At 39.5% G+C, this 22,680-nt stretch overlaps 1 protein-coding gene and 1 long non-coding RNA gene across 3 annotated transcripts in view; both read left to right on the top strand.

Annotated features, from left to right (window-relative positions):
- Positions 1–4,564: 4,564 nt before the first annotated feature.
- LOC133486726 (uncharacterized) lies at positions 4,565–14,555 on the top strand. The gene is made up of 3 exons (XR_009791108.1): positions 4,565–5,541; positions 8,662–8,786; positions 14,005–14,555. It is a non-coding gene; the product is annotated as an uncharacterized LOC133486726 (long non-coding RNA).
- A 1,016-nt stretch (positions 14,556–15,571) lies between these two features.
- The window catches only part of LOC133486824 (receptor tyrosine-protein kinase erbB-4-like), a 240,031-nt gene continuing 232,922 nt past the window's right edge, over positions 15,572–22,680 (top strand). For both annotated transcript variants that reach the window (XM_061792531.1, XM_061792530.1), the window contains exon 1: positions 15,572–15,923. In XM_061792531.1, coding sequence (XP_061648515.1) covers positions 15,845–15,923 — 79 coding nt within the window. In that variant the 5' untranslated portion in view covers positions 15,572–15,844. The remainder of the gene's footprint in view (positions 15,924–22,680) is intronic.

Genomic DNA, 22,680 nt, shown 5'->3' with positions numbered 1-22,680 from the left:
GGGTGGAAGTTTAAAGCAAGATTCTGGGGTTGAATGAAGATACTGTACTCATTACAAATATGGTGTTTGAAAATAAGCAATAAAAATTACAATTATTTTACAGGACATGCAGGGACAAAAAGGAGAATGACATTTTGTTTGAGGTAATTGTTTGTAGCCAACTTTGTTGCATGAATTTGAGCATGACTGTACCAAAGTAGATCGAGAGATGAACTTGGTCGGCTTTAATCATAAGCCCCTCAAACGTGTGTGATGAACGAGAACAAGGCTTGTGAGCCAGACCAGGCTGACCTCACTTTTTTTGGAGGATGCATGGACACAAACTCACACAAAATGTTAATGTCCAGTTTTTATTTTTGTCTACTTTTTTGCTACCTTGCATTCCGTAATGATCATCCTTGTCATGTATCTGATTAAATTCAAGTCATAAGACATCTTTTTGGCTAAATCTTTTGTCTATGCCATCTAAATTCACAATCACCAGAGGAACCAACACTGTAGTGTAACTTCTTGAGGAACATGCACACCACCGTTAATTGCGTAAACCAGTGAACCAAACACTTTAGAATAAAGTACATGTTGATTTACAAGTGGTGTGACTTGTTTTGATGGTTTTAAATTACAGAACAAGGAGCAGTTCCTGCGCTCTGTTTTTTTTTCCAGCCAAGTGAGAATCCTTAGCTTGTGCAATCGTGAGGTGACAAGGCCTATTCCTGTTTTTCCTGCCAGGTCGTGGTGGATGCTGGCCCTGCCCTTAAAACTTCACACACACCAGTGAAGACATGCACACCTACACAAACACACAAAGTCCACTTGTTTTAGAATATATTGTACTGTAGAAATGTGGTATGACACAACAATTTCATGGTGAAAAGTACTTTGTGTATTGGGTATTATTTTGTTCAAAAGCGTTGACACGTTCCATATGGGTACATGTCATTAGATAAAGTTTTGTCTGACTGGAACCAAAATTTAAAATACATAGAGAACGCCTAAATCACATTTTGTAACATAGTCTAAGGCACTAAGATTATGCGATTGGAAACTTCAAATCAGTGCATGGGTCACAAGAGAAGAACACAAAGCCAGTCATGACATGACTCAAGGTAAATCTCGAAGGAACCCATTTTTGGATTTAAGGGAATAAAAATTGCCAGGCCAACTTTTCTTTGTGTTTGCAGCTGGATGGCAATTAGGCTTCTTGTTTTAGCACCTTTTGAACATCTTTGCAAAGGCATCTGGGTAATGTTGGGTAGGTTTGTGGTCGGAGTTCTCAAATGTGCGAGGTTGCAATGTGGGGAGGAAGGAGGACTGTGGGGGAACTTCCACTTTCCTTCCTCTACTTAGCCGCGTTATGCAGCCCTGTGTGTGGTGAACAACCCATGCAATGAACCGACGCCATTTAAAAGCTGCACCAAATGTCTGATGCTCTTAACCATTAAGTGGGATAATGCCAAATGTGCACATGGGAGAAAGCAAGCTGAAATTTGGGCGGCAGCCATAAAAAGCTACACACCCTTCAGATGCATCTTGGGAAATCAGAACGAGAGAGTGACACAAAAGAGAGAAAAACAACACTAGTGAAACTGCAGCTGGAGAACAATTTTCACACACGAAGATGAAGAATGTTACTTAAAAGAGAGACCGTGAGATTTTGTGGATCAACAACAACACACATGCTAATAAAGTTTCCGACAAACAAAAGATGGTTATCCACCGAGCAGCACTGTTTCAGTTCAGCAGTGTGGATTTTCTTTGTGTTTACATCGTCTAAAGTTGTGAAAGATAGCAATATAACTGACACATACGTAATTGATGTTCGGGGTATCAAACATTGTGGTACAATATCTAAATTATTGATTGGTTGACAGAGAACTTTCCCTGATATGTAACAGCCTAAATGTAATGAGAAGGAAAACATGACAAGAAACTGGATGTCCACTATTCTTGACCTTTTCTGAGTGTGTTATGTGCTTCAACTCAGTACCATTGTGAGCTGAACTGAACTGTACATTTTAGTGGAATCCTGGATGAATATAGACACACGACTATAACAGATTAGATTACAGATTCTTATGATTTTTTAAGGCTATTCATATAAATGCAAATTAGATTAGTTTATTAATCACATTGATTTTAAGTATATTATCATATGAACATAAATAATGTGAATAAAGTGAAATTACAGTGGAATTTAGGCAGCAGCATATCAGATTGTGGAATTAGTTTCTATTCTAAACTACAGTGGGGCCTTGAAATATGAGTATAATTCGATCTGTGACTACACTCAAAGCACCGTTTCCTCTGGAAATGAATGGAAATGGAATTAATCAGTTTCCGCCTCCCCCCTGCCCAAAACAAGGCACATTTTTGTAATTCGTTTTTTTAATAAGAAAAGTAGCACTCTGTAAAATAGTACTTTAAAAAAACATGCAGTAGTTCCATAATTAAATAGAATCCAAATAATGAAACAGTTTTTGCCACATTTTTTCCTTCAATTCAATGGACATTGTGCTACTCCTTCTGGTGTATGTGCCTTGGCCAGGGGCAGTATAATACAAATATAGAGATATACAGTCAAAACTCCTCATTAATCCACATCAAAAATGTGTTATTTCTTTGCAGAGGGTAAAGAATATATGCCTGTGAGTATCGTTCCATTATCTGTCAACATGCTCTAGCATTTGTGATCAAATATCCATTGCTTCACAAGAACAAGATGTAAGCAGTGTTATAACACTGCAACATCAGTTTTGCATTGTTTGTTAGCATTAAACTAAACGCACTCATCTAAAGCAAACCTGTGTGGTCGTTTGAAGTACACAACATGTTCTTTGATCCTTTGTAAATTTGACAGTAAACTTCAACCAGGAGTGGTGCTAAACATCTTGAAGCCTCTTTTTAAACAAATATTGTTCACCATCTGTCAAACTGTTGTGAAGTGAACTGAGTTAAGGTTTACTGCTGCCACACAGTGCTTGTATCTCAAATTTTGGCTCGCAAGTCAAAGAAAAAAGAAAAAAAAACAACACTCTAATCATATCCAATAGTGTCATTTAAAACTCACCACTTTTGTTAAGACAGGATTTGATTGTGGAATTGTACCAAAGGAAGTGTTGAGTGTGTCAATTCTATAGGATTGTTTGCTTATTGTCAACGTTTTCACGTAGGTTTCTCAAGTACACTTGTTTTGGGTGGTGGAACTTAAATGAGGCTGACAGGAGGAATTGTGTTGAGTGATGTAAAGGGCAGATGCACGTGCTGTAAACCAGAGGAAACAAGTAAATGTCAGCCCTTTATCTTGTTGTTTTCACTTTATTTTATACCTGCTGCCAAATGTGGGCTGGTACTCTACTACTACTACTATAACCATGACTAAATTTAATATATAATAATAAAATAGACATAGTGTGACTTATAACTTTGTCTTCATAAAGTACATGTAGATTGATGTCTGAAGTGAATGAACTACTTGCTGTGCTGCACATCCAGCTGAACATCAGTCCGTCCATCCATCTCTTCGTCTGTCCATCAATCCATACATTCTCCCAACCGCTTAATGCAACCAAAAATAATTTGTCACTTAGAATTTAAAACAATTTTAGTGTTATGTTTTTGGCCCATAAATCACATTTTATGTTCTAAAATTAGCAGGGAACTATGTAGTCCATTTCAACTACGTGAGACATATTTGATATAGTTATTAGGATGTTTAAGCAAGCATGTTTAAGACATAAACTCTCCTTTTACTGTTATCATACAGTCGTATAATATGCACCTTTCTTTTCTCTTACTGACATCCAGTGGTTTCATAGTGCAAGTACGCAAAGGAATAGGGATTTACCACTCGTGTCGTTACATAAATATGATGTTTTCTTCATTATGAATTCAATCTTATTTTTCTCCCCCTTTTTTTATTTTTTACTGGAGCAAATTCATAAGATAATTAGATCATTTGGTTTTTATGTATTATTTTACATGCGTGTACTCTTGTCGTAGTCCTGCAGATGTCAGCATTGTAAAAGGAAAAACCTTCAGTGCTGAACTCTTTTGAGTCTTCACGCCCATCAAGTTGATGGTGAAAAGCTTCATCTGAGTGATGAATGGACTGTTAATAACTTCGAAGTCTTTTTCTCTGTTTCGTCCTGAGGTGTCGAGTCCCATGTAGATTATCTAATTTCCAGCAATCAAGTGTGTGACTTTGCATGATTCTCCAGATATATGTATGTTAAAACACTAGATAATTCATGAACACAATCGTGGTGCTGTGAATATGGCTTTCGGTTCTACCGTAGCCTGTAGCAGTTAATGATTTGGCCAAAGCATTCTATTTTAACTGATTTAGATAACTGGTTTTAAAAGTTGAAATGTAAAAATAAAGTGACAAAAAAATAAAAAAGTCTGGCTGTATCTAAATTTTGGTCTCCATGCAATCAAAAGACATGAACTCGCAATAATGTTTCAACTCTGGCGTTGCCGATATAAATAAACTATTATTTGAGTTCCTTACTCATTAAAATTGAAATATTAATAGGGGGGGGGGGGGGGGGGGAATCAAGATGAATCACTTTCACCTTCACACTGACAAGAGGCTTTTCAGAAATTCCATCACAATCCACAGTGGATTCTTCACTCTGTGAGCATTCGTCAGCTAAGTGTATGGCAGTGGAAGTTTCCCCTAATGGGAAACAATTACACACTTGGTGGCTTCTCCAGTGACTTCTGATGAGACTCGTTCACCGAGGAAATGGCCACATAATCATGTGTGTGTAATGGGCTAACGCTGCTCATTGCTCACTGGGCCAGGCTTGCAGACGGAACCGTCGCAGTTTAAGTCCACTCCATGTGCGTTTGATGAGAAATGTGAAATTATTCCCAAAAATGTGGACGCACCTGGGTTGTAAACAAATAGCTGTGTTCTCGCCAAAATCAGCAACTAAGGTAATGACCACTGTATGCTGGGAAGAACTGGTACAAGTGTGAGTCATTCAATTCAAACTTTTTCATATCTGTCATATCTGAGGACTGGATGGATGACAAAAGAAATATATCAACCGTATTAAAAAAAAAAAAAATACAGTGGGACCTAGAAATATGAGTTTAATTTGTTCCGTGTCAATGCGCTTCACTCAAAACACTTATCTCAAATCATCTTTTCCCATTGAAATGATTGGAAATGCTTTAATCTGTTCCAGCCTCACCACACACACCCCTCCCCGCCCACACAAAAAGTTTTTCTTTATTAAGGAAAAATAGCACTCTATAATATTGTACTTTATAAAACAAAGTGTGATAAAATCAATTTAATTTAAAGCATTAAACAGTTTATGCTTCATGTTTCATCCATCAGTATGTGCCCATCTTGGCCACCAGGAGGCACTATTGTATAGTACAGTCTTGCAGACAAACGAAGAAGAATAGCCTTCTTCTTCTTCTTCTTCTTCTTCTTCTTCTTCATCTTCTTCTTCTTCTGTTTTACCACTCAGTAAGTTGCTATATTATTAGTCTTTTTTTTTTGTCAAGGATGAAAAATATATGCCTGTGAGTGATGTTATATTTTCAGTCTATATGTGTTGTTCCACCGAATGCGTTCAAATATCTGTTTCTTAAAGGGTTCTAAACCGCGACTGTTGATGTCAATGCCGTTGTTAGCTTTTCAATGGCGTTTTGGCGTCATTTTGTCGTTGCTGCTGTGGTTGTTTTACATACACACCTTGCAATTCTTTTTTATTTTATGCTTAGTCTGATCATAACCTTCGACTGGGAGTGGCATTATAAAGCTTGAAGCCTCTCTTTTATGATGAAATGTTCACCATTTGTTAAAGTGCTGATTATTGCAAAGTGAGTTAAATTGAGCTTCCTGCCACCATAAAACACATAAGTCACTCGTATCTCAAGGTACCACTATATATGCTCAGGCTAACATGCTGATTAGGAAGTTTTCTATGTGCTCTGATTTTGTGAAGTGTTCACTGTTCGGGACCTACTGTAGGCATCACACCATTATACACTGCTCAGCTGTGGTCCAACTTTTTGATGCTGTGTTAACACTGAAGGCAAAGTGAACTTTTGCCTCGCATTACTCGCGCGGGTTTGATCACATGAGTTGTGTAGACATTGAATGTAAATTCGCTTCATTCGCGCCACATGTACCAGAGAAGAGGAGGGGCTTCTCCTGGCAGATATCAACATTTCTTATACCAGTACTTGGAGAGTGTGTGACAAAAAGAGAGACAGTGAGTGAGTGTTTATGATGTGTGGCTAATGTTATTGCTAGCTTGTTTCACAATAAAGTGCAGTAAACAAGTGAATAAATGTACTTACCAGATACGCCAGCTGTTTGCTCACCACATTCCAGTCGTGCTCTTTCTTCTTTTGATCCTGTATTGGTAGCATGAGTTATGAAAAGGTTCCAGGTGCCCACAAACAGCAACGATAATTTTGTTCTCCATTGTTCTGTTCAACAACTCAATTGTTTATGTTCTTAATGCCGATTGGCTGTCGCAATGTAGCGTGATGAAAATTTTTGTGTAGAGTGGGAAAATTTTTATTTCGAGCAAATCGGCGAATAAGTGAATTTTTGACTGTTTACCCGACTCACATCGTGTCAGAATTTGTGCACAATTGTGCATTTCCATTGACTTTATATGTAATCATGTCGCACAAATAGTTAAATTTGCCTCCACTGTGAAAGCGCAACTCGAAACAGAGTATGCAGAGCCTTTAAGTAGCCGACAACGATGCACTTAGGCTGCTGCTTCCAGTCCCAAGGTAGCATAGTGCCAGTCAATTGTTGTTGTGTCCACTAGTGTGCTAATGTGTGAGGCACTATTAAGACAGCTGATGTTTAGCTTTATGTGTCAACTGAACAAGTCAGAGAACAACATAATAGAAGCCGTAATCAGCCCAATCAAAGGCTGCTAGATTTCCTCTAACCTCAGACAGCATTGGTGCAACAGTTTGTATGCATTTTAATATGCGAAGTTTTGCATGTTGTATCTCGTTATTTATTTTTTTTCTTTTTCATACTTTATATGGACCTGTGTCTGCAATAAAACAATTACAATTACAAATGTTCACTGTCGCATTGTGTTAAGGTGAACTCGAATCACCAAACTTTGGTGATTAGATTAGTTTTGTAAAAACAGATTTTTCTGATACAGTGCAGGTGTAACTAGTCTTACAGCCAGCAGTTGTATGTTGTTAAAATTTGTCATTGATGCACTTCACAGCTTTTATATGCAGTACAGTATTTCAACTATAGCCATGTTGTCTTTCCTCATGAAGATTGGAACAAAATATAAAAAATCTAAAACCAACATGACAATGATGTCCGTTTATAAGTTGTAGTTCATTTTTGAAAATACAATGAGTTCTACTGGGTTTGACTAGGTTTTAATTATTATAGATATATGATCTGGTCTAGAGTTTCCCAGCATATTTTCCAGTTTGTACCCATAAACCTCAATGTACAGTATTAGGCAAAGTGATTAGATTGACAAAGATCCATTAAAACAGGCAAAGTAGTGGTGGCGCAACCAGTTAATTTTTTTATTTACAGTAAATCATAATAGAGTATGTCAACATTCTTTATGACACTCCCTGCAACAGAAAATGTTTGTGTCTCAACCATCTTGAAATCTTGAGGTGATTATCTCACGAACTGCGATAGTAAACCACAATGCAGTATACATGTGCTCAGGCCCATCAAAACATTTTGCTATTTCTACCCATACTCTTGTGCACTCCATTACCTTCAATCATTAGTCAGTCAGTTGGTCCTTGCCAGAGGTGGGTAGAGAAGCCAAGTCTTGTACTCAAGTAAGAGTACTGTTACTTTAGAATAACGTGACTCAAGTAAGAGTAAAAAATAGTCCTGCAAAAATTTACTTAAGGGCCCTACAGAAACATTATTTGCTATATTCACTTAAATGACTGAATGGAGAAGCTGTTTGCTGAATCAAGATCAAGCTTACAGCATGGCACCTATCCCCATGAAACATGTTTTACAGTGATTTATAACCATAAAATATGGCTAATCTTGCCAGATGCACTGCCAAAACAATAACAGAAACATCTGCAACTTACCATGAGGTGTTTTCTCAAGTTAGAAGTGAGCTGAAATATCCACATTTGGACAGACACAAGACTACATCATCATAATTATCATCTGCATCATAAATGTTGTTTTTTCGAGTATGTAAAGTAAACCCTCATACGGCTGTAGGTACGTTGGATTGGTGCAACAGCACCCTATGCGGAAGTCGAAGATGAAGTCTAAAAATAGATCGTGCACGCCACAATGAATAAATAAAAGTAGCGAGTGGCATGTGGATCATTGTAACTGAGTAAACGTATTGATTCTTCTTAGCATAAATACTCAAGTAAAAGTAAAAAGTATGGTGCATTCAAATTATTCTGACAAGTACAATTTATCCAAAATGTTACTTGAGTAAATGTAACGGAGTAAATGTAGTACGTTACTACCCACCTCTGGTCCCGGCCTTATCAATAAAACTGAAGTAGTCGTTTGTCGAGTTACTGACGGTGTAGTGATTGACTCGCCTGACTTTTCAGCACCCGCTCAGTGATGCTGTGAATGTAAGCCTGAATGGTTGGTTGTCTCTCTGTGCCTTGTGATTGACCTTGTGACCTGTTCAGGGTATAGTCTGCTGTTCACCTAAAGTCAGATGGGATAGGCTCCAGCCCCCTGTGTCCCAGAACAAGAGGAGCAGTATAGAAAAATTGCTAGCTGGAAAGTCTGTTGATTTTCTATTCAAACCGAAGTAAGTCATTTCTCAATTATTCCCTCTCTTAATCCACAGTTAGTATTGAAGGATGCTGCAACCCTCAAACGACTCTTGTAGTGTTTGAATTATATGCAGGGTTTTTTTGTGTGTGTGCCATATCTGCTGATTGGGATCATTGCTGAAGATCCAGCGATTTAGTTAACTTTCAAATTTAGATTGTTTTACAGGAATAATCTCATTCAGCAAATAGAAACAAACATTATTAGAAAACTTGAATGTTTGTGCACACTATCTATGTGAGTCCAAAATCTTCTTTCAGCCTGCAAAAGGTGTCCAATAGTTCATCACCATGAACGTTTTTCTTCCGTGTGCGGGAAAAATATATTTTACTTGCTTGCCATCAACAGAGCAAAATAATGTACAAAGCGATAAAAAATTGCTTCATAACCCTCATGTTGTGCACAATAGTCTCTGGAGGGCCCGGGCTTTTATTGGCGTGCCTCTTGCTGCAGCAAAGGCTCATCCATTAAACAAATCAGGAGGTTATGCATTAGATTAGCTGTACAGAAGACACCAAGGAAGAACACTTGAAACCTTGTCTCATTGCATATTATAACGCCAGGAATAAATTATCTTATTGACAGTATTAGGGTTATACTGTCAGAAGGCGTCTCTTCATGTGTAATGTTAAATGAAAATATCATAACCCCAAATTACATTATGATGGTATTAAGAATGATAAACAGCAGTCATTTGGGCCATATTTAGAGTGAAGCTTCCCATCATAGCCAGGTGCCAGTTCTCATTTTTGCACAATGCTTAATAAATTTGCAGTGTCGGTGATATTAAAAGCTGAGGAATATTTATTCAAGCGTATATGTGCTAGGAAGACAATGTCACACTGAGTCAGGAAGCTGGTTGGGGGCAGCTGGGATCAGTCACCCCCCATGGAGACAGTCTGCTGGTCGGTTGACCCTGGAGGTGAGACACAGACTGCCACCCACTGGTGAGGGGTCAAAACTGCAATGGCAGTTCAAAAAGTGCCCCTCACAGTTCAATGCATTTTTTAGACTGCAAAAGAAAGCTCTACTGAACACTTTCATCAAAGTAAAAAACTGTCTGCATGCACTTTTTTGTTTTAAGTATAGCAATAGACTATATAGAATTTTCTGGAAAGTCAATCTGTATGCGGATGTGTGCATGTGCATATTCAAGCAGACCACATCTCATTTGGAGCCAAACAAAAGCCTTCAATAATCTCAGGGGAGGAACAACCTGTTTATAGCAAAGGAAGGATGTTTACGGAGTTAACTCGATTATTGCTTGGGCATATACTTTGATGTTTTGGAAAACGAAAACAAAGGTAAGCCGCCTCCTACAGGCTTATTACAGCTAATAATGTCTTTCAAAAAAAGCATAATCATAATAATTATGCCTCTTAAAATATGAATAATATTTTTTTTCAAGGTTCTAAGTGTTAGAGTATGTTATATATATCAGTGGTCCCCAACACCGGTACCAGGCCGTGAGGCATTTGTTACCGGGCCGCAGAGAAAGGATGACCAATTTCTATAATTTCTGTTGTATTGCAATTCGCGTGTCAATGTGTTTTATTTTGAAAATTGACTGGATCTTCTCCGCCGCAACAGCTGCGCATCTCAATTGACACGTCGAGAACTGCAGTCTGGTTTGGCTGCCTACAACAACTCCGACTCCCACTCATGCATCGCGCCCACAGTGAATGCGCCACGAACGGCAAAGGAGGAAGCAAGAGTGTGTATGTGTGTGTGTGTGTATATATATATATATATATATATATATACGCCAGAGCCGGTCTGTGAAACATGAAGCAAAATGCCTACTCTAAACCGGTCCGTGGTGCAAAGAAAGTTGGGGAACACTGGTATATATAACAAATAGTATTATTATTATTATAAGCAGTATAGAAAATGGATGGATGTTTTATGTTCAGCACTTTTGTTACAGCTGCAGTTTGTTTTTTAAGCACTCTGTAAATAAAGTGAAGTTGAGAGTTGAGTTACGACTTGATTCACGTTGCAAGATAAAACACATTTTTACTAGACTTTACACCGATCTGATTGGCCTGATCGGTATTGACCGATACGTAGCATTTTATGCAGATCGGCTTTAATGTCATAATTCGCCGATCCGATCAATGACGTCATTGATCGGCACCACAAAAGACATTTACGCCGCGTCGCCATCGTATACAGTATATTTGAATTCAAAAGCTAGGTTTAGCTAGTTTATGTTTAGCCTTGTCGTGTCATTTTATGTAGTATTGTAAATATCTGACAACCAATAAAGTTATTAAAAAAAACATGTCGGCGGCGGATTGGGACAGACAACACGTCTGAGACAGACAACATGTAATGCGTGGATCAGACTACAAGACAAATTTGGTCTTTCACGATTCCACTATTTCAGACGACTGCAATAAAATCTTGTATTCCGATACAACTGCACGATCACTGGGCTTGTCAACTCAAACGCGACCGGATACACTCGTTACCATGGCTACGACATCACAACGCGTGTATTATACAAATAAAATGGGGGAAAATGTGTGCTGGTCATCACAGGTGCTCGGGAGATTACGTTCATTTAAGGCTTGCTTGAGGTATGCTTATGTACTTTTAATACGATACCGCTCGCAAGCAGGCAACAAAACGTTTTATAGCCTAGCAAACTAGTGCTAGCACTAACTGTTGTGCATAAACATCCCGGCGTTATATCGAATCATGCTCTAAAGTTTCGGTGTGTGTGAAGTAATTTAAGTACAATAAAGTAATTCAACTACAGTAAGTTAGCTCCTATTATTGCTGTCAATTTGTAATGTTGGTTTGACCTGACTGATTAGAATACATGACCTGACAAAAGCAGTGATTTCCAACCTTTATGGAGCAAAGGCATACCAACAAACAAAAATGTCACAAAAAGTAGATGCACAGTAATTACTGTATGTACTTCCTGCCATCTAATAGAAGAGCATTGTTCCGTCTGCCACTATGCCTCACTGGCATAAATAGATACATTATTTCTTGTAAATTAATAATTTTTTGAGCAGTTAAGTAAAATTCTATAATTTCCCACAGCGCACATGAAGATTGCTCATGGCAGACTAATGTGCCACGGTACACTGGTTGGGAATCACTGGACTAGAGAATGAATACGTTTGAAGATACTCAATATACAGAAGATACGCAGTATACAGTACACAAGTATATACAGTAAATTAACAAGTCTTCGCATCAATGATCGCATCAGTTATCGTTTTTTTATACTCGCTGATCGGGGATCGGCCCCATAAATCCTGATCGTGTAAAGCCTAATTTTTTCTCTTTCATAATAGAATCTGATGAACGTGCATGTGAGCGTGTGCGCGCGTGTGTGTGTGTATGTGTGTAAAAGTGGATATGAGTTCGCAGTCAAGAGTGCATGATTAATGTCCAGATGTGTGGACATATTGTGACTCAGGGTGGCATTCGTCGTTCTCTCAAAGTGCAAAAGTAAGCACCATATGGTGTGCAAGGTAATAACCCTTTGTCATATTGTTTCCTCTAAAAAGACCAGAGTTGCTGATTTCAAAGTAATAGAAACAACCCATCAAGTACAGAATCACTTTGTAAAGCTCTTTTTTTTTACTTCTGTGTTATTTACGCTACAAAACCTCAGAACAAAACAGCTTACAGTCGAAATAAAAAAATATGTATTACCCCCAGAAGCAAAACAACGCTAAAGGGTGGTGAAAGACCTAAATCTATTAGGTATAACTTGACTTCACATTAGATCAGACTTTTTGGGGCTTATGAGAGTGTATTAAACATTTAGGGGTGCGAAGTACAGAAAAGGTCGGGAAGCACATCACAGTGTACAACATCCATCTCGAGACATTGTGCACATCATGTCCACCTTTGGCTGTGTATAGAAATTATATCAGAACAACTGGATAATATTGCCGAGTAAGAGTTTTGATCTTGTGATAAGTCATTGCGTTTCTGTCTCACCTTTGATGAACTCGCAGAAAAAGTCCAATATTTCAGAACTGGTTATGACTGTGTTTGGGCTGAGAAAAACTGAGCAAACACGTTCCAAATTAGCTCTGTTTTTTCTTTCAATGACTCTGAATCCATTGAGTAATAGTGCTACTAATATGTCCAGCAACAATGAGCAATGTAATAATAAATAAGTATAATAGAAATTATAATGCCCGTGAAATCTCAGAGATGCTGTTGCTGGGTTCAAGTCTGGAATTAATGACTGCAACCCTGTTTAATACATCAGCATACCAGAACTATGCCCAGATACCATGCACACATTTTAATAGGACAGGGCATGACATTATTGCTACAGCAAAGCATTTCTTGTTGCATTCCATAAAACCATGAGGTCTGAAATGTTCAACCTCATATGACCGAAAGTGCATTTAAATGGGGGTGATAAATCGGTGTACCGCGGAGCAGTGGCGTAGCATTGGTTGTCATAGATATCGACGTAACAACTGGTTCTGCATAGGAATGAGTGTGTTGATATATCGCTTTGTCGTCTTATTTATAAGGGATTCAGTTAAATATATATATCTTTTAACAGAAAGTTTTGAGGCCAAGACCTGAAAAGCTCCAATTAAGTGGTATTATTTCCAACTTCCCAACAGTTTTCATGATCCCAAGACAGTTTTTAAAGGCTGCAACATAGTATTAATGTTCATGTCTTACTCAGTATTCACATAACATAAAAATGAAATTTGATTATGTGAGCAAAGGCCCAATTAATCAGGTGTCTCTAAAATATTATCCTGACCATTATTCTGTGGTGTGGGGTGTGTTAAGAATGAGTCTTCCTCCCTGACGTGCTTGGAAAATGGTTGGGGCCAACTGTCGCAAATATTAAACCCGATTTATGATGGCACATCCTTTTGTGTGTTGTCACTACAGTGTTCGGCCGAGCCACGGCCTCTGTGATTGTGAGGCCCAACGTCACAATAAAAGTCTCACAAATAATACATTGAACATAGATGCCCTTTTGAGGCTTTTATTACGAAGACGACACAATGCCACAGTGTTACCGTAATGCATAGTATGAACAATCGTTGTGGAGGCTGGCTTATTTTATTGTTTGTTTAGTTTACTCTTCATAAATGTCACTTTGAAGAAATAATTTTGCGAGGGGATCACATATTTCTTGTCCAGTACTCTGACCTGGTACTGTAATGTTTACTGCCATTTTTTTTCAGATGGTGGAACAGATTCGTCGTTTTACCTTAACCTTGCGTGGCCGACAGAACTCTGCTGCACTTTCTTCTCTCGGCATGACTCACTAAAGTGACTGAGGCTGAGCTCCCGGGCCGCTGCAGGATGTGCCAGGTGCCGCCCGCAATGCGTCGCGCCACCAGTTTAATGTCATGTATTATTATAGATATAATTACTAAGTTTAAAAAGTGGATCAAGAAAAATACAATAGATGTTTGATATTTATTAAACATTATTTAGCATCTGTCTATAAACAGGTTTTTCACAAATCTGTTTGGATGGCGTGTGTATCCCTACACCGACCTGTATTTTCACAAGTGCTCTGAATGAGTCTGACTCACAGATGTTCAACGACATCATGTCCTCCACAACATACGTACCTGGCTGCAAGTTTATTGTTGAACAAAACATGCAGGGCTGGAAAATCAATTTTCATCTGTTTTGGTGACGACGCACTTGTCTTTGTCTGCTTCGGCATTAAGGGCCGGTGAACTTTGTTTCATCAGGCTGAATCGACTGACATGAGGAAGCATCTTCGTCCACAGCATAATGTGCATTTGATCTACACATTATTTTCTTTAAGTCTGTTTTTGGTAGGTAATGTCTTTACTTCAAGTATCCAGTAAAGAAGGCTGCTTTACCTGGAAATTTAAACGGGCTTGCCATCCCTGTTGTTTATCATTTCCTTAGTCCTCACAACTCACTAGGTTTGACTCGTGTGTGTGTGTGTGTGTGTGTGTGTGTGTGTGTGTGTGTGTGTGTGTGCGTGTCAGTGTCAGTGCAACAATCCGTGCTCCCGTTTGTGTCAACAACACATAAAATCTGACCTGACCTCAGCCAGTCATCATCACCTAAGCGATTCTCTCCTGCCCCCTCATGAAGTACAGCAGTAACAAAGACAGAACAAAACAAACAAACTGCCTGGGATAGGCTCAGCGGCATGCAAATGAGTTTTGACGCGTGCAAAGGTGTGTTGATGCCTGGGGCCAACCATGCTGGTGATGGCGCTCGTCACTGGGAATTGGGGGCTGGGGGGCATTGTTGACCAACCTAAAACTTTAGTCTAGGTGGTTGGGTTTGATTGCCCAGCACCCCCTCACACACACGCACACCCACACACCCATCTGCACGCCACTGGATAGGCTCCAACTCTCTGTGACCCTAATGGGGAGAAGCAGTATATAAAATGGATGCATGGAAGGATGTGTGGGGTCCCCCATTTAAAAAAAAATAAAAAATAAATTGTGAAGATGGAACAACACTGATTAGATCTAACTCATATTACAGTATAGTGTCAGTGTCCCTTATATTCTCCCAGAATGAATTTTGTCCATGTACGTGACAAGTGCAGGGCGACAATTTTAAATGAAATGTCATATTAAGTCAACCAATGGCAGAGCCGGTGGATGAGTGTTTGCTGGGCTACGAGGCGATAGTCGGCCACCTGTGCCAATCACAGTGCGCTTGGGAGGAGTTCAAGGGCTTGGAGGCGTGTCTGGAAAAATCAAGTGTGGCGCCGCATACTGAGTACAAGTGGGGGGAGAAATGGCATGAATACAGCCTTATACTGTTAAGACAAGCTTTACTGTGCGCGCGTTGGAAACTTGTTTAGCCAGCCAGTCTCAATTTTAGCCTGTGGAGATTGAGAGGGTTACCCGGAGCACAGTCGGCGAAACTTAGTAAAAAGGAGAGAAATTCTCCCCCCAGGTCCCTAAAGTGACGCTGATTTGGCTCCAAAACGAGCCGGGCTGTCGTGTGTTTGCTTCAAACAAGGATACGCTGTTGGACATGTGAATTTAAAGGAAATAACTGGCAAGCGCAACAATGAAACAAGCGACTGTCCTGTATTGCCTCGACTTTTTCCTGACGTGCCTCTTGTTCGGGTCGAGCTCTTCACAATCAGGTGAGTGAAGCCGGCGTGAGCGCGCTGCTCGGCGGCTGAAGTGACGCGCGGAGTGCGTGGGCTCCGCGGGAAGACTTTTGGCGTGCTGTTCGCTTTTGACGTTCATAATGATGGATAATGACAATAGTATGCGTTGAAACATGTCCTTTGGCCAGATCGAGACTGATATCTCATTTTTAAAGTTTCAAAAATGCTGTGCAATAACCATGCGTGTACTATGTGACATTATGGATGGAGTGGTTGGGAAGTTTTTATTTTTTAAAGTTGACACCTTTTTTCTTTTTCTTTTGAGATAAAATAAGTGATTACAGTACATGTACTGCGCGTTCAACAGATCAGCTTCACAGACCCAAATATGTACGTGGTTTAAGTCGCGTAGGGACGAGCACGCAGTGATGAACTGTCCTCCGAATGTAATCTGCAAACGGGTTGATATTAAAGCGGGGTACCGTGAAATGACACGATTTGATTTTATTGCAACTCCCCCGGGGACCATGTGCACCTCACTTTGACCAGCTTTGCAGCGGTGCGTAAATGCACTGCTTCTTCACTTTGTATTTCTCACTGACTTAAACGTACCCGTTTTAAAAAAAGACGAGCTGTATTCAATATCGTTTCATTTCACGCGGTTAATGAAAAGATGAAAAGATGTGAATTTTTTTTTCATCCTACATTGACGATCGAAATAAGCGGATGGAAACTTGCTTTTACAGTGCTGCGTTTTATTCTACTACATGCATCCCACAAGATAGTAATAAGATGAAATGTAGTGTAATAGTGGGATGTTTTTATTTATTTATTTATTCCCCCCACCCCCTATTCCAATAGGAGATAGAAATGAGGCATGACCAGGACAAAACAAATATTTGGATATTTGGGTGAGTCGAGCGCACAGTTAGTCAAAGAACGTAAGAAAGCATTCTACTCTCAATGTGGCTTTTACACGATGCGCTCATTTTCAAGAATATGCTTGATGCATATCTATGAAAAGAGTCAAATCCAGCCACAAAATAACATTATTTTTTTGTGTGTGCATCACCTCCAAAGTCTTCCACGTCAAATAAAAAATAACTCAGAACCACAGATAGATGTAGACAGAATACATTATGCAAATAACACAGTGTAAGTATTGGTTCATTTGTGGTACGGAGAGGGGAACGAGATAGTGTGTGTGTGTGTGTGTGTGTGCGCGCGCGTGTGTGTGCGCGCTGTGGAAAGAAGCACACGTGCATGCCCACACTTGCCCCTGCTCAATTGCTTTTTCATGAGCTTTATTTGATACAAGCTTGTTTTACTTGTATGTGTAGGATACTCTAATATGTCCACGTATGCCGATACAGCTCGTCTTGAATTGTTATCCTCTTGAAAATAAATGGAACATTTTCTTGGGCCGTGTAGTCCTTTGCTAAATTACAACGGTTTCTCACCTAAGCAGCCAAACTTGTCGCTAGGACGCATGTGTGCAGGCTGCTGAGTGGCCACAGAGTTCCTGCACTGCACCGCACTCTTCATTAGAGTGCTCCTAAACACTGGAGCTGGGAATTGCAAATGGCTGCTGATTCCAAACCATATGGCCCCATTCAAGATAGCTTGAATAGTTTTATGAATATTCATATATTCCATATGCAGGAGTGTAGGCATTACATCCGGGTGTCTGTATTTAGGTGGGCTCTTTCAATTAGTAGAGCCAGTGCAATGCGGTAGCCGCTAATTATTCTGCTTCACAACTTTCTGTAGTTTCTTCTTTAGACTTTTGGAATTCCGTCTAAAATTAAATATTATTTGAAGTATATTGATGGTCGTATGTACCATTTATCACTCAACTGGTAGCATCCTCTGTATATAAGAATGGACAGCGCTGTGATGGAGTGAGGCTAAGCAAAAGTGAACAAGAGGATTTGCTATATTCACCCCCCCTCCCCACCCCCCAACACACACCCCCACAGCAGTGAGGACAGTCTCTGCTTGTGCATTATTGTTTTTAAGTTAATTCAGTTTCAAACATAGCGAGAGAGAACTATGTTGAAGAGTTTAAGTTAGCGCAGATTTACTTGACCATAAAGCGTATTTATTTTATTCATACAATTTGATGTTGCAGAAGAGGGAAGAACAGTCACCCTTTTTGATGGGGCCTTGCTGCCCACCAGGCACACAACCTGCAGTGACCGAAACTTAAAAGAGCTTGACTAGTTGATATGGCAGTAACACTGGACAATGAACTGCAGTTATCCTTCCACAGCATGCAATAGCGGTCATTGAGAAGTAGACAACAGCTTCCAGGGAAACAAAAAAAAAAAAAAAAAAATATATATATATATATATATATATATATATATATATATATATATATATATATATATATATATATATATATATATATATATATATATATATATATATATATATATATATATATATATATATATATATATATATATATATATATAAAAGTGTGGCGGCACGGTGGACGACTGGTTAGAGCGTCAGCCTCACAGTTCTGAGGTGCGGGGTTCAATCCCCGTCCCCGCTTGTGTGGAGTTTGCATGTTCTCCCCGTGCCTGCGTGGGTTTTCTCCGGGCACTCCGGTTTCCTCCCACATCCCAAAAACATGCATTAATTGGAGACTCTAAATTGCCTGTAGGCATGACTGTGAGTGTGAATTGTTGTTTGTTTCTATGTGCCCTGCGATTGGCTGGCAACCAGTTCAGGGTATACCCCGCCTCTTGCCCGAAGATAGCTGGGATAGGCTCCAGCACGCCCGCGACCCTAGTGAGGATAAGCGGAACGGAAGATGAATATATATATATATATATGCGTCATCACGAAAATCCCACATTTGTCTGGTTTGTCTAATTTATAGAAAGCATTTCACTGAAACTTATTATAATATCGTTTACTTTATTATGAATTAAAATCATTTGAAATAACTATTTGCACACTGTGGCTTTTAGATTCTAAAAAGATGTTATAAATTTACATTTTAGTAATAGTTTGGACGGATGACTCGTTCTTCTTTCAATAATAATCAATTCTTATTCTTAATATTTTACCACAGTGAAGTGATTTTTAGGGCTGATTATTTGTACTGATATGTTTTATACTTAAATGAATGGTGCTGTGCTATACCATGGAACCTGAGGGCGCACTTGCACTGGAACTATTTTACAGTGCTTGAGGGTGATTACTCCTCTCTACTCTTGTCTCCTGCTGACCTGCACTCACACTGCACTGCACTCATCCGCACTTCAGCATGTGCAGGTGTCATCACTGAGCTTTACAACACTGTATCGCTGTAAGTTTCCTTTGTGGAGTATTTTGAGCCCAGGAGTTCAGAACAGAAGTCCCCGTCCACATGGAAACAACCTTAAGTGTATCTGTAAAGATTCTCTGTTTTATCCACGTGGAGCCGGTCTTTTGGGAGCCCGAATATGATACATATTTAAACCGAGAATGAATACGTTTCAAAACGCTCCACTTGCGTTTATCTTTCTTGAGATAATACCAGTTTTTCGCGTGACCTTGCGATAATACCAACAACAATAACAATAGTTGATCCCAGTGTCGAATGTTAGCTTGGAATGTGTACTACAGCCTTTCAGTGTGTTTGTGTGGCTAAACCCGTTTCTTGAAACCAATCTGTGTGTGTGAGAAACTGAGGGGGGGAAATTTATTAATTTAGTCACATGGAATCATTGGTATCAATCAGAATCATTATTTCTGAAAGCAACAAACAGCACAGTCTGTAAAGTCAAAGCCAACAGTTTAATATCACTACCTCCGTTGTGTGATTTTGTATTATTATTGTGATTATATTTAATAATACCTTGGCTTTTCAACATAGCCCTCATTACTTTATCATCTACTTCATTTAGCTTTTTTGTTGTATACTGGAGGACATTTCTTTTTCCGGTTTTGACTTGTTGATGGCTTCATCAACATTTAAAATGTCTGTTGGCAGGAGATGTGATTGGATCATATTTTATGTGACCTTTACAAGAGCTATAACCTCATTTATCAGATGCAGTTATACAGGCAAAATACATGTCCATACGTTAGGCCATGCATCATCATTATTGTCAGCTGTTAGGCGCCTCTTGTGTGAAGGACTTCATAATGGGATTGGTGCATCCCGCCTCGTTGTACGGCTGTTTTAAAATGATGAGTCTGTAGAATGGCAAACAAATATATGCAGTTCATCAAATAGTCCAGGTTTACTGTTTGATTTTCTTTTGTTTCCCACTCCTTGTAGGTTTCCCTTCTCCTTTTTTTCAAGCAAGCTGAGGCAAGATTATGTGGCTCTTCATTTGTAAAAGAAAGCAACACCAAAATAATGTGTGTGCAGTAGGCTTTACACGATCAGGATATTTGGGGCCGATCAGCAAGTTTAAAAAAATGATAACCGTTACCGAGCCGATCACCAGATGGAGCAATGTGTCTATTTACATGGCTTGTTCATTTATTGTAGATACTTTACTGTACTGTATAATGAGTACTGTACCTTCAAAATTATTCTCTAGCATTTTAGACAAAAGTTAAAACATCAATGACATCTAGGGGGCATTCAAGGATTGGCCACTGACATACGTTTCAGTCAAATCAACATTACGACATGACAGAAATAATGGGTACTAACTTACTGTAATAAAATTACTTTAACAAATACTGTTAATAACATGCTTACTCTAACTTTCTCACTGTCCCGGCTATATGAACGGGTATTGTCCAGTTTGCGTACGTTTGACTTTTCCTTTGTTTTTTGTTTTTTTGCCCCACCCGACCCACACCCCACCACCCCCTACGCTTTTTCCCTTCCTTGTGCACATTCTTCAGGTGCCCGATCAAATTAGTTGAAGCGGTCCCCACGACGTACTTCAGTTGTGCACAGACTGCAAATAACTTAGTGTTGTTTGTCTGAGGCACCGCAAATTATGACATGAAAGCCGATCAGCCGATCAGCATAAAATGCTAATTATCGGCCGATACCGATCAAACCCATCAGATCGGCGTAAATTCCAGGGTGCAGCACATGGTCTGTAAGTTCAGTTCACTTATCGACTGACCAAACTATTATACAGGAGCATGTGCTTGCTTGCTGTCCATCCATCCATTTTCTGAGCCACTTCTCCTCACTAGGGTCATGGGCGTGCTGGAGCCTATCCCAGCTATCATTGGGTAGGAGGCGGGGTACACCCTGAACTGGATGCCAGCCAATCGCAGGGCACATACAAACAAACAACCATTCACACTCACATTCACACCTACGGGCAATTTTGAGTTGTCAATTAACCTACCATGCATGTTTTTGGGACGTGGAAGGAAACCGGAGTGCCCGGAGAAAACCCACGCAGGCACGGGTAGAACATGCAAACTCCACACAGGCGGGGGATTGAACCCCGGTACTCAGAACTGTGAGGCAGATGCTCCAACCAGTCGACCACCATGCCGAGTGCTGGCTTGCTATCAGAGAAAATTGGAGTTAAAAAAAGAGTTAGTTTGGAAAGATTGGAGGCTCAAAGTTTCAATAAGGACAAAAATTGATCCTCTATGTTTTAATTAGGCTGGCAAATGTGTGTTTAGGGCCATCCAGAGCATGTTACAGTATGGAAAACAATTACATTTTCAGTACAACCCCTACCGTTATTCATATTACTGTGATGATGATGATTACTACATAATAATTACTTACATCCAAACAACTTAAATGCACAGAGCGTTAGCTAGCTGCATTATCAGCCTTAGCTTCTGAGAATCCAGACATTAATAGATTGGCGAAGTTGTTAAGTCGCCACCCAGTCGCTTCGTCTCGGTGATTTCCATGGTAATGAAAGCTGTACTCACATTGGCAGAACCTGCAGTAGAGTGGCGCAGGCTGACCAGTTGCTCATCTGCATGAGACAGCCAGTCCCTACAAAAGTTGTTGATTTCAGTTCAAGTAAGAAGAGGGTGAAAAGTGTGTTGTTATTCTTGATCCATGCGGGAGTTCGACCACATGATAAAATGGTCGCCTTTAAAGTAAGGAACCATTATTTTTGTCATTAGTTGTTTTTGTTCTATGGCTCCACAGGTCGGAAATACAAACTTAAAATGTTTAATACTCAGTAATAACAACATTATCTGATAACATTCAATGTGCATACACTCACACATCTTCAGATGCACACACAAGTACAGTCTTTACCTTGAGCTGTCACTCTAGAATGGAAGGCACATAAAATTGTGCGAGCGCGTGATGTATGTCTGTCAATTTCTGCGGCTTTTGATCCCCGATGATATTGTTGCAGCCCTCTTCACACAATAAGAGTGTCTGTCTCATCATCTTCTTGGAGAGCGGCAGGATGCTGTCAGCCAGTCAAGCCTTTGACAGACGTATTTTGAAGGTTTCAAAATGTGGTGACAAAAGCGCTAGGAAGCATCCTCGTGTGTGTTTGTATGACGATGGCTGTCAATGTTTGTCCGTGTATGACTGAAGGTAATTGAAGGATACTGACAGACTGACTTCCAGCGCTTCACTCTCGAATGCAGTGTTTTTCTTCATACTGGTTGTTCCCCTCATCTTTGGTTTTGGGTTTCTCCACATAATTTGGTACAATTGTAATAACCATAAAAATCATAATTAATCTTTGTTTTAAGATGAGCGTCCCATGAAAAGAGTTTCCCTGCCATGTTATTTTTCCTCTCTCTGTAGTGACAGCATGCCATGTTGGAGCAATGGCTTTTATTGTAATTTTCTTTATTTTTCTATTCTCGTTCAGTTAAT

Source organism: Phyllopteryx taeniolatus, chromosome 12 (genome assembly GCF_024500385.1).
Source record: "Phyllopteryx taeniolatus isolate TA_2022b chromosome 12, UOR_Ptae_1.2, whole genome shotgun sequence".
NCBI lineage: Eukaryota > Metazoa > Chordata > Actinopteri > Syngnathiformes > Syngnathidae > Phyllopteryx > Phyllopteryx taeniolatus.
Note: the sequence above shows the minus strand (reverse complement) of the source record. Positions and strands in the feature narration are given on the sequence as shown.